The 12451-nt window shown below is 55.4% G+C and overlaps 1 protein-coding gene across 4 annotated transcripts in view; it reads right to left on the bottom strand.

Moving 5' to 3' along the window:
- Nucleotides 1–1041: 1041 nt before the first annotated feature.
- Nucleotides 1042–12451, bottom strand: part of LOC130299116 (oocyte zinc finger protein XlCOF7.1-like) — a 42846-nt gene continuing 31436 nt past the window's right edge. For all 4 annotated transcript variants that reach the window (XM_056551395.1, XM_056551401.1, XM_056551397.1 and 1 more), the window contains exons 4-7: nucleotides 10160–10286; nucleotides 10012–10076; nucleotides 9666–9846; nucleotides 1042–2006 (exon numbers count right to left, since the gene is read on the bottom strand). In XM_056551395.1, the coding sequence (XP_056407370.1) occupies nucleotides 1123–2006; nucleotides 9666–9846; nucleotides 10012–10076; nucleotides 10160–10286 (1257 nt within the window). In that variant the 3' untranslated portion in view covers nucleotides 1042–1122. The remainder of the gene's footprint in view (nucleotides 2007–9665; nucleotides 9847–10011; nucleotides 10077–10159; nucleotides 10287–12451) is intronic.

The following is a 12451-nucleotide window of genomic DNA, read 5'->3' as shown; positions in this document are numbered from 1 at the left end:
ATCTTCCGGAAATCCCAGATTTCTTAGTTCAGAAGGGAATGCATCACCCAGTCCCTCCCCTCCTGCTGGCCCGCAGGTCCCGTCCCTCCCCTCCTGCCGGTCCCTTCCCTCACCTCCTGCCGGTCCCTTCCCTCCCCTCTGGCCGGCCCGCAGTACCCATCCCTCACCTTCTGCCGGTCCCTTCCCTCCCCTCCTGCCGGTCCCTTCCCTCCCCTCCTGCCGGCCCATAGGTCCCGTCCCTCCCCTCCTGCCGGCCCACAGGTCCCGTCCCTCCCTTCCTGCCGGCCCGGAGGGCTTCACCAATATGGAGGTCAGGTCCCTCTATCACTGCTGTTTAGCTGTGAACTCTACTTTCTTATGATCCGGACACAGTATTCTTCATTAGGCTCACCCCGGCCTTTACCCATCTCAGAACAGATTCTGGCATCTTCCGGAAATCCCAGATTTCTTAGTCCAGAAGGGAATGCATCACCCAGTCCCTCCCCTCCTGCTGGCCCGCAGGTCCCGTCCCTCACCTCCTGCCGGTCCCTTCCCTCCCTTCCTGCCGGCCCGCAGTACCCATCCCTCACCTTCTGCCGGTCCCTTCCCTCCCCTCCTGCCGGTCCCTTCCCTCCCCTCCTGCCGGCCCATAGGTCCCGTCCCTCCCCTCCTGCCGGCCCGCAGGTCCCGTCCCTCCCCTCCTGCCGGCCCACAGGTCCCATCCCTCCCCTCCTGCCGGCCCACAGGTCCCGTCCCTCCCTTCCTGCCGGCCCGGAGGGCTTCACCAATTTGGAGGTCAGGTCCCTCTATCACTGCTGTTTAGCTGTGAACTCTACTTTCTTATGATCCTGCACAATTCACGTCATGTGCATTTACAGTGAAGTCTATGAGTCGGGAGACATCTTCTATCTCTTCTGCACAGCGTCTGCCATAAAGCACCGGTGTCTGTGTCGTGCAGTGACCCAGTACACAAATACCATTAGACATAACCGCCCCCAGTAAAAGGATTTTATCATTAATAAATAATAGAACAGATCACACATATACATAAAGTTATTTTTATGTCATACTTATGTTAACACAAACCTTAACTTTTCGATGACTAATAAGTTTTGCTTTCTAAGTGAAACGTTTTCCACATCCTTAACATGAAAATGGCTTATCTCCTGTGTGAGTTCTTTGATGTTTAACAAGAATTGACGTTTGCGTAAAACATTTTCCACATTCTAAACATGAATATGGCTTTTCCCCTGTGTGAGTTCTTCGATGTTTAACAAGATCTGATTTCTGGGTAAAACATTTTCCACATTCTGAACATGAAAATGGCTTCTCTCCTGTGTGAATTCTCTTATGCTGAACAAGATTTGATTTCTTAGTAAAACATTTTCCACATTCTGAACATGAAAACAGCTTCTCCCCAGTGTGAATTCTCTGATGCTGAACAAGACTTGACCTCTGGGTAAAACAATGTCCACATTCTGAACATGAATATGGTTTCTCCCCTGTGTGAAGTCTCTGATGTTTAAGAAGATATGCCTTCATATTAAAACATTTCCCACATTGTGAACATGAAAATAATTTCTCCCTTGTGTGGGTTTTTTGATGTTTAACAAGATCAGGTTTCATAAAAAAACATTTTCCACATTCTGAGCATGAAAATGGTTTCTCCTTTGTGTGAGTCCTTTGATGTTGGAGTAGATATGCATTGTGGGTAAAACATTTCCCACTTTCTGGGCAATGTAATAACTTCTCTTCTGAGTGAATTCTCTGATGTTGAACAAGACTTGATTCCTGAGTAAAACATTTCCCACATTCTGAAAATGGCTTCTCCTTATTTTGCTGAACATCCTGTGATGACTGAGAAGACAGGACCTGTATATAAGGATGAGATGACAGATCTTGGCTGTGAAGGGCTGAGGGTGTATCTGGGATAATGGAATGTTCTTCATATGTATCTTGTGTGATATCATCATCTGCTTTATAATCTGAAGATATAAGATTCTCCTCTGATCTCCTGCTACAAGAATCTGCAGAGAATAAAACATTTCTTATATGAGTCATAACCATAAAATCTTTCCTGTATTTATCGTCCCAGAATATGGTGGAACATTCTCCCCATCACTCCGGTCTGTTGTGTCTGTGTATTGTCTCCTCCCCTGGTCTGTCTCCACAACACCGAGGGCCCTGACTGTTCCCTTGTATGTGATGTGAGGAGTGTGCGGGCAGTGATGTGAGGAGTGCGCAGGCAGTGATGTGAGGAGTGTGCGGGCAGTGATGTGGGGAGTGTGCGGGCAGTGATGTGAGGAGTGTGTGGGCAGTGATGTGGGGAGTGTGCGGGCAGTGATGTGAGGAGTGTGCGGGCAGTGATGTGAGGAGTGTGCGGGCAGTGATGTGAGGAGTGTGCGGGCAGTGATGTGAGGAGTGTGCGGGCAGTGATGTGGGGAGTGTGCGGGCAGTGATGTGAGGAGTGTGTGGGCAGTGATGTGAGGAGTGTGCGGGCAGTGATGTGAGGAGTGTGCGGGCAGTGATGTGAGGAGTGTGCGGGCAGTGATGTGAGGAGTGTGTGGGCAGTGATGGGAGGAGTGTGCGGGCAGTGATGTGAGGAGCGTGCGGGCAGTGATGTGAGGAGTGTGCGGGCAGTGATGTGAGGAGTGTGCGGGCAGTGATGTGAGGAGTGTGCGGGCAGTGATGTGGGGAGTGTGCGGGCAGTGATGTGAGGAGCGTGCGGGCAGTGATGTGAGGAGTGTGCGGGCAGTGATGTGAGGAGTGTGCGGGCAGTGATGTGAGGAGTGTGCGGGCAGTGATGTGAGGAGTGTGCGGGCAGTGATGTGGGGAGTGTGCGGGCAGTGATGTGAGGAGTGTGCGGGCAGTGATGGGAGGAGTGTGCGGGCAGTGATGGGAGGAGTGTGCGGGCAGTGATGGGAGGAGTGTGCGGGCAGTGATGTGAGGAGTGTGCGGGCAGTGATGGGAGGAGCGTGCGGGCAGTGATGTGAGGAGTGTGCGGGCAGTGATGTGAGGAGTGTGCGAGCAGTGATGTGAGGAGCGTGCGGGCAGTGATGTGAGGAGTGATGTGAGGAGTGTGCGGGCAGTGATGTGAGGAGTGTGCGGGCAGTGATGTGAGGAGTGTGCGGGCAGTGATGTGAGGAGTGTGCGGGCAGTGATGTGAGGAGTGCGCAGGCAGTGATGTGAGGAGTGTGCGGGCAGTGATGTGAGGAGCGTGCGGGCAGTGATGTGAGGAGTGTGCGGGCAGTGATGTGAGGAGTGTGCGGGCAGTGATGTGAGGAGTGTGCGGGCAGTGATGTGGGGAGTGTGCGGGCAGTGATGTGAGGAGTGTGCGGGCAGTGATGTGAGGAGTGTGCGGGCAGTGATGTGGGGAGTGTGCGGGCAGTGATGTGAGGAGTGTGCGGGCAGTGATGGGAGGAGTGTGCGGGCAGTGATGGGAGGAGTGTGCGGGCAGTGATGGGAGGAGTGTGCGGGCAGTGATGTGAGGAGGGTGCGGGCAGTGATGTGAGGAGTGTGCGGGCAGTGATGGGAGGAGAGTGCGGGCAGTGATGTGGGGAGTGTGCGGGCAGGGATGTGGGGAGTGTGCGGGCAGGGATGTGGGGAGTGTGCGGGCAGTGATGTGAGGAGTGTGCGGGCAGGGATGTGGGGAGTGTGCGGGCAGTGATGTGAGGAGTGATGTGAGGAGCGTGCGGGCAGTGATGTGAGGAGTGTGCGGGCAGTGATGTGAGGAGTGTGCGGGCAGTGATGTGAGGAGTGTGCGGGCAGTGATGTGAGGAGTGTGTGGGCAGTGATGTGAGGAGTGTGCGGGCAGTGATGTGAGGAGTGTGCGGGCAGTGATGTGAGGAGTGTGTGGGCAGTGATGTGAGGAGTGTGCGGGCAGTGATGTGAGGAGTGTGCGGGCAGTGATGTGAGGAGTGTGCGGGCAGTGATGTGAGGAGTGTGCGGGCAGTGATGGGAGGAGCGTGCGGGCAGTGATGTGAGGAGTGTGCGGGCAGTGATGTGAGGAGTGTGCGGGCAGTGATGTGAGGAGCGTGCGGGCAGTGATGTGAGGAGTGATGTGAGGAGTGTGCGGGCAGTGATGGGAGGAGTGTGCGGGCAGTGATGTGAGGAGTGTGCGGGCAGTGATGGGAGGAGCGTGCGGGCAGTGATGTGAGGAGCGTGCGGGCAGTGATGTGAGGAGTGTGCGGGCAGTGATGTGAGGAGTGTGCGGGCAGTGATGGGAGGAGTGTGCGGGCAGTGATGGGAGGAGTGTGCGGGCAGTGATGTGAGGAGTGATGTGAGGAGTGTGCGGGCAGTGATGTGAGGAGTGTGCGGGCAGTGATGTGAGGAGCGTGCGGGCAGTGATGTGAGGAGTGATGTGAGGAGTGTGCGGGCAGTGATGTGAGGAGTGTGCGGGCAGTGATGTGAGGAGTGTGCGGGCAGTGATGTGAGGAGTGTGCGGGCAGTGATGTGAGGAGTGTGCGGGCAGTGATGTGGGGAGTGTGCGGGCAGTGATGTGAGGAGTGTGCGGGCAGTGATGTGAGGAGCGTGCGGGCAGTGATGTGAGGAGTGTGCGGGCAGTGATGTGGGGAGTGTGCGGGCAGTGATGTGAGGAGTGTGCGGGCAGTGATGTGAGGAGTGTGCGGGCAGTGATGTGAGGAGTGTGCGGGCAGTGATGTGAGGAGTGTGCGGGCAGTGATGTGGGGAGTGTGCGGGCAGTGATGTGAGGAGTGTGTGGGCAGTGATGGGAGGAGTGTGCGGGCAGTGATGTGAGGAGCGTGCGGGCAGTGATGTGAGGAGTGTGCGGGCAGTGATGTGAGGAGTGTGCGGGCAGTGATGTGAGGAGTGTGCGGGCAGTGATGTGGGGAGTGTGCGGGCAGTGATGTGAGGAGTGTGCGGGCAGTGATGTGAGGAGTGTGCGGGCAGTGATGTGGGGAGTGTGCGGGCAGTGATGTGAGGAGTGTGCGGGCAGTGATGGGAGGAGTGTGCGGGCAGTGATGGGAGGAGTGTGCGGGCAGTGATGGGAGGAGTGTGCGGGCAGTGATGTGAGGAGGGTGCGGGCAGTGATGTGAGGAGTGTGCGGGCAGTGATGGGAGGAGCGTGCGGGCAGTGATGTGAGGAGTGTGCGGGCAGTGATGGGAGGAGTGTGCGGGCAGTGATGTGAGGAGTGTGCGGGCAGTGATGTGAGGAGTGATGTGGGGAGTGTGCGGGCAGTGATGTGAGGAGTGTGCGGGCAGTGATGTGGGGAGTGTGCGGGCAGTGATGTGAGGAGTGTGCGGGCAGTGATGTGAGGAGTGTGCGGGCAGTGATGTGAGGAGCGTGCGGGCAGTGATGGGAGGAGTGTGCGGGCAGTGATAGGAGGAGTGTGCGGGCAGTGATGTGAGGAGTGTGCGGGCAGTGATGGGAGGAGAGTGCGGGCAGTGATGTGGGGAGTGTGCGGGCAGGGATGTGGGGAGTGTGCGGGCAGTGATGTGAGGAGTGTGCGGGCAGGGATGTGGGGAGTGTGCGGGCAGTGATGTGAGGAGTGATGTGAGGAGCGTGCGGGCAGTGATGTGAGGAGTGTGCGGGCAGTGATGTGAGGAGTGTGCGGGCAGTGATGTGAGGAGTGTGCGGGCAGTGATGTGAGGAGTGTGCGGGCAGTGATGTGAGGAGTGTGCGGGCAGTGATGTGAGGAGTGTGCGGGCAGTGATGTGAGGAGTGTGCGGGCAGTGATGTGAGGAGTGTGCGGGCAGTGATGGGAGGAGCGTGCGGGCAGTGATGTGAGGAGTGATGTGAGGAGCGTGCGGGCAGTGATGTGAGGAGTGTGCGGGCAGTGATGTGAGGAGTGTGCGGGCAGTGATGTGAGGAGTGTGCGGGCAGTGATGTGAGGAGTGTGCGGGCAGTGATGTGAGGAGTGTGCGGGCAGTGATGTGAGGAGTGTGCGGGCAGTGATGTGAGGAGTGTGCGGGCAGTGATGTGAGGAGTGTGCGGGCAGTGATGTGAGGAGTGTGCGGGCAGTGATGTGAGGAGTGTGCGGGCAGTGATGTGAGGAGTGTGCGGGCAGTGATGTGAGGAGTGTGCGGGCAGTGATGTGAGGAGTGTGCGGGCAGTGATGTGAGGAGTGTGCGGGCAGTGATGTGAGGAGTGTGCGGGCAGTGATGTGAGGAGTGTGCGGGCAGTGATGTGAGGAGTGTGCGGGCAGTGATGTGAGGAGTGTGCGGGCAGTGATGTGGGGAGTGTGCGGGCAGGGATGTGGGGAGTGTGCGGGCAGTGATGTGAGGAGTGATGTGAGGAGCGTGCGGGCAGTGATGTGAGGAGTGTGCGGGCAGTGATGTGAGGAGTGTGCGGGCAGTGATGTGAGGAGTGTGCGGGCAGTGATGTGAGGAGTGTGTGGGCAGTGATGTGAGGAGTGTGCGGGCAGTGATGTGAGGAGTGTGCGGGCAGTGATGTGAGGAGTGTGCGGGCAGTGATGTGAGGAGTGTGCGGGCAGTGATGTGAGGAGTGTGCGGGCAGTGATGTGAGGAGTGTGCGGGCAGTGATGTGAGGAGTGTGCGGGCAGTGATGTGAGGAGTGTGCGGGCAGTGATGTGAGGAGTGTGCGGGCAGTGATGTGAGGAGCGTGCGGGCAGTGATGTGAGGAGCGTGCGGGCAGTGATGTGAGGAGTGATGTGAGGAGTGTGCGGGCAGTGATGGGAGGAGTGTGCGGGCAGTGATGTGAGGAGTGTGCGGGCAGTGATGGGAGGAGCGTGCGGGCAGTGATGTGAGGAGCGTGCGGGCAGTGATGTGAGGAGTGTGCGGGCAGTGATGTGAGGAGTGTGCGGGCAGTGATGGGAGGAGTGTGCGGGCAGTGATGTGAGGAGTGTGCGGGCAGTGATGTGGGGAGTGTGCGGGCAGTGATGTGGGGAGTGTGCGGGCAGTGATGTGAGGAGTGTGCGGGCAGTGATGGGAGGAGTGTGCGGGCAGTGATGTGAGGAGTGTGCGGGCAGTGATGTGAGGAGTGTGCGGGCAGTGATGTGAGGAGTGTGCGGGCAGTGATGGGAGGAGTGTGCGGGTAGTGATGTGAGGAGTGTGCGGGCAGTGATGTGAGGAGTGTGCTGGCAGTGATGTGAGGAGTGTGCGGGCAGTGATGTGAGGAGTGTGCGGGCAGTGATGTGAGGAGTGTGCGGGCAGTGATGTGAGGAGTGTGCGGGCAGTGATGTGAGGAGTGTGCTGGCAGTGATGTGAGGAGTGTGCGGGCAGTGATGTGAGGAGTGTGCGGGCAGTGATGTGAGGAGTGTGCGGGCAGTGATGGGAGGAGTGTGCGGGCAGTGATGTGAGGAGCGTGCGGGCAGTGATGGGAGGAGCGTGCGGGCAGTGATGTGGGAAGCGTGCGGGCAGTGATGTGAGGAGTGTGCTGGCAGTGATGTGAGGAGTGTGCTGGCAGTGATGTGAGGAGTGTGCGGGCAGTGATGTGAGGAGTGTGCGGGCAGTGATGTGAGGAGTGTGCGGGCAGTGATGGGAGGAGTGTGCGGGCAGTGATGGGAGGAGTGTGCGGGCAGTGATGTGAGGAGTGTGCGGGCAGTGATGTGGGGAGCGTGCGGGCAGTGATGGGAGGAGCGTGCGGGCAGTGATGTGAGGAGTGTGCGGGCAGTGATGTGAGGAGTGTGCGGGCAGTGATGTGAGGAGTGTGCGGGCAGTGATGTGAGGAGTGTGCTGGCAGTGATGTGAGGAGTGTGCGGGCAGTGATGTGAGGAGTGTGCGGGCAGTGATGTGAGGAGTGTGCGGGCAGTGATGTGAGGAGTGTGCGGGCAGTGATGTGAGGAGCGTGCGGGCAGTGATGTGAGGAGTGTGCGGGCAGTGATGTGAGGAGTGTGCGGGCAGTGATGTGAGGAGTGTGCGGGCAGTGATGGGAGGAGTGTGCGGGCAGTGATGGGAGGAGTGTGCGGGCAGTGATGTGAGGAGTGTGCGGGCAGTGATGTGAGGAGTGTGCGGGCAGTGATGTGAGGAGTGTGCGGGCAGTGATGTGAGGAGTGTGCGGGCAGTGATGTGAGGAGTGTGCGGGCAGTGATGGGAGGAGTGTGCGGGCAGTGATGGGAGGAGTGTGCGGGCAGTGATGTGAGGAGTGTGCGGGCAGTGATGTGAGGAGTGTGCGGGCAGTGATGTGAGGAGTGTGCGGGCAGTGATGGGAGGAGTGTGCGGGCAGTGATGTGAGGAGTGTGCGGGCAGTGATGTGAGGAGTGTGCGGGCAGTGATGTGGGGAGTGTGCGGGCAGTGATGTGAGGAGTGTGCGGGCAGTGATGGGAGGAGTGTGCGGGCAGTGATGGGAGGAGTGTGCGGGCAGTGATGGGAGGAGTGTGCGGGCAGTGATGTGAGGAGTGTGCGGGCAGTGATGTGAGGAGTGTGCGGGCAGTGATGTGAGGAGTGTGCGGGCAGTGATGTGAGGAGTGTGCTGGCAGTGATGTGAGGAGTGTGCGGGCAGTGATGTGAGGAGTGTGCGGGCAGTGATGTGAGGAGTGTGCGGGCAGTGATGGGAGGAGTGTGCGGGCAGTGATGTGAGGAGCGTGCGGGCAGTGATGGGAGGAGTGTGCGGGCAGTGATGTGGGAAGCGTGCGGGCAGTGATGTGAGGAGTGTGCTGGCAGTGATGTGAGGAGTGTGCGGGCAGTGATGTGAGGAGTGTGCTGGCAGTGATGTGAGGAGGGTGCGGGCAGTGATGTGAGGAGGGTGCGGGCAGTGATGTGAGGAGCGTGCGGGCAGTGATGTGAGGAGCGTGCGGGCAGTGATGGGAGGAGCGTGCGGGCAGTGATGGGAGGAGCGTGCGGGCAGTGATGGGAGGAGCGTGCGGGCAGTGATGGGAGGAGCATGCGGGCAGTGATGTGGGGAGCGTGCAGGCAGTGATGGGAGGAGCGTGCGGGCAGTGATATTCATATTTTCACCAGATTGGTGATTGGCCGGATGGTTGCAGCCAATCACAGCTCTCAGCAGGAAATATGAATATGTATATATATACGTCAGTGCAGGGGACATAGAAGAGCGGCCGCCGCATCTATACATTATACAGGAGGATCGCAAGGGACCCGGGGCGGTCAATTAGTACAGGTACTACTACTCCCATCATGGAACAGTGTGTTCCATGCTTGGAGCAGTAGTACTACCTAAAATAATTTTAATTGATTTTTTAATGGTACCCTACTAAATTTTACGAAAGAAGGTATCTCCATCACTTTTTTGGATCGTTAAAGTCCAAAAAAGAATAAAAAACGCCTGCAAAAACGCCATTCTTAAAACCCACATGTCGTTTTTCTTGGCGTTTTTTTTAATCCCATAGACTTCTATGGGAGAACAACGCCACGATTTCAGGGGAAAAAAACGCCTTGGCTCAACAGGAGGAGCTAAAAAAAGAGTGAAAAACGCCAAAACGAATTAAGAAAAACGCAAAGTGGAAAAACAATTTGACGATTTCTCATTGATGTACAGCTAACATCTGGCCACAGCCATGGGGGCCGTTTTGGCGTTTATTTGGGAAAAACGCACACAAAAAAACAAGTGTAAACTTAGCCTGATGCCGGCATTTAACTGTTTTAATGCCGCAATCACTAATGACCACAGAATTTTAAGAATTTTTTTCTGTGCATCTCTGGTGTCCAGTGGTACAATGACCCCCCCTCCCTCCCCCCCCACTGGTGCTTTGTGCACTCGGCCATGACTCTTCTCTGTATTTAGAGGTTACTACTCAACTGGGCGGTTACCTGTAGGAATGTCCTCCTTATACTGCTCATCACTGCTCACATCTGTCTCTACTTCTTCTTTTATTATTATGTCTGGAGAATTAATATAGATCAGATCTTTCTCTGTAGGAATATCCTCTTTATACTGCTCATCACCGCTCACATCTGTCTCTGGAGCATTAATATTGTTCGGATCTTCTCCCTAAATCATAAGATGTAGAAAAATATTGTAAAAGTCATCAGACAGTAGGAGAAGTCACGTGGGATGTTATAGATGAGCAGGAGATGAGGAGTCATGGAGGGTGAGGGGACTGACCACAAGAGCTTCACAGCCCTTCTACAGATCATAGGGAATATCTCCATCTACCTGATCATCCTGTGGAAGAAGAGGACGGGGACACCTCTCTGGTGCTGTTCTCTTACTGGATCTGACTGTAGGGAACACATACAGAGACTGAATTCATTCTTTACATACAAATAATGAGAGGACGTGTGTATATAGTCATGTCTATTACCTGGTGATGTGAGGGGCTGCTGATCCTCCATCATGACCTGATCCTTGTACTGATCCTTGTGTCCTTCTACATACTCCCACTCCTCCATGGAGAAATAGACCGCCACGTCCTGACACCTTATAGGAACCTGACACATAATGATACAGTCATCACCCCGACCCCTCCAGTGGTGTTACTGTATAATGTCCCAGCATTCCCAGCAGTGTCACCTCTCCAGTCATCACCAGACCCCTCCATTACTGTATAATGTCCCAGCATTCCCAGCAGTGTCACCTCTCCAGTCATCACCAGACCCCTCCATTACTGTATAATGTCCCAGCATTCCCAGCAGTGTCACCTCTCCAGTCATCACCAGACCCCTCCATTACTGTATAATGTCCCAGCAGTGTCACCTCTCCAGTCATCACCAGACCCCTCCATTACTGTATAATGTCCCAGCAGTGTCACCTCTCCAGTCATCACCAGACCCCTCCATTACTGTATAATGTCCCAGCAGTGTCACCTCTCCAGTCATCACCAGACCCCTCCATTACTGTATAATGTCCCAGCAGTGTCACCTCTCCAGTCATCACCAGACCCCTCCATTACTGTATAATGTCCCAGCAGTGTCACCTCTTCAGTCTTCACCAGACCCCTCCATTACTGTATAATATCCCAGCAGTGTCACCTCTCCAGTCATCACCAGACCCCTCCATTACTGTATAATGTCCCAGCAGTGTCACCTCTCCAGTCATCACCAGACCCCTCCATTACTGTATAATGTCCCAGCAGTGTCACCTCTCTAATCATCACCAGACCCCTCCATTACTGTATAATGTCCCAGCAGTGTCACCTCTCCAGTCATCACCAGACCCCTCCATTACTGTATAATGTCCCAGCAGTGTCACCTCTCCAGACATCACCAGACCCCTCCATTACTGTATAATGTCCCAGCATTCCCAGCAGTGTCACCTCTCCAGTCATCACCAGACCCCTCCATTACTGTATAATGTCCTAGCAGTGTCACCTCTCCAGTCATCACCAGACCCCTCCATTACTGTATAATGTCCCAGCAGTGTCACCTCTCCAGTCATCACCAGACCCCTCCATTACTGTATAATGTCCCAGCAGTGTCACCTCTCCAGTCATCACCAGACCCCTCCATTACTGTATAATGTCCCAGCAGTGTCACCTCTCCAGTCATCACCAGACCCCTCCATTACTGTATAATGTCCCAGCAGTGTCACCTCTCCAGTCATCACCAGACCCCTCCATTACTGTATAATGTCTCAGCAGTGTCACCTCTCCAGTCATCACCAGACCCCTCCATTACTGTATAATGTCCCAGCAGTGTCACCTCTCCAGTCATCACCAGACCCCTCCATTACTGTATAATGTCCCAGCAGTGTCACCTCTCCAGTCATCACCAGACCCCTCCATTACTGTATAATGTCCCAGCAGTGTCACCTCTCCAGTCATCACCAGACCCCTCCATTACTGTATAATGTCCCAGCAGTGTCACCTCTCCAGTCATCACCAGACCCCTCCATTACTGTATAATGTCCCAGCAGTGTCACCTCTCCAGTCATCACCAGACCCCTCCATTACTGTATAATGTCCCAGCAGTGTCACCTCTCCAGTCATCACCAGACCCCTCCATTACTGTATAATGTCCCAGCAGTGTCACCTCTCCAGTCATCACCAGACCCCTCCATTACTGTATAATGTCCCAGCAGTGTCACCTCTCCAGTCATCACCAGACCCCTCCATTACTGTATAATGTCCCAGCAGTGTCACCTCTCCAGTCATCACCAGACCCCTCCATTACTGTATAATGTCCCAGCAGTGTCACCTCTCCAGTCATCACCAGACCCCTCCATTACTGTATAATGTCCCAGCAGTGTCACCTCTCCAGTCATTACCAGACCCCTCCATTACTGTATAATGTCCCAGCAGTGTCACCTCTCCAGTCATCACCTGACCCCTCCATTACTGTATAATGTCCCAGCAGTGTCACCTCTCCAGTCATCACCTGACCCCTCCATTACTGTATAATGTCCCAGCAGTGTCACCTCTCCAGTCATCACCTGACCCCTCCATTACTGTATAATGTCCCAGCAGTGTCACCTCTCCAGTCATTACCAGACCCCTCCATTACTGTATAATGTCCCAGCATTCCCAGCAGTGTCACCTCTCCAGTCATCACCAGACCCCTCCATTACTGCATAATGTCCCAGCAGTGTCACCTCTCCAGTCATCACCAGACCCCTCCATTACTGTATAATGTCCCAGCAGTGTCACCTCTCCAGTCAT

The sequence above is a fragment of the Hyla sarda genome, chromosome 1, assembly GCF_029499605.1.
Source record: "Hyla sarda isolate aHylSar1 chromosome 1, aHylSar1.hap1, whole genome shotgun sequence".
NCBI lineage: Eukaryota > Metazoa > Chordata > Amphibia > Anura > Hylidae > Hyla > Hyla sarda.
Note: the sequence above shows the minus strand (reverse complement) of the source record. Positions and strands in the feature narration are given on the sequence as shown.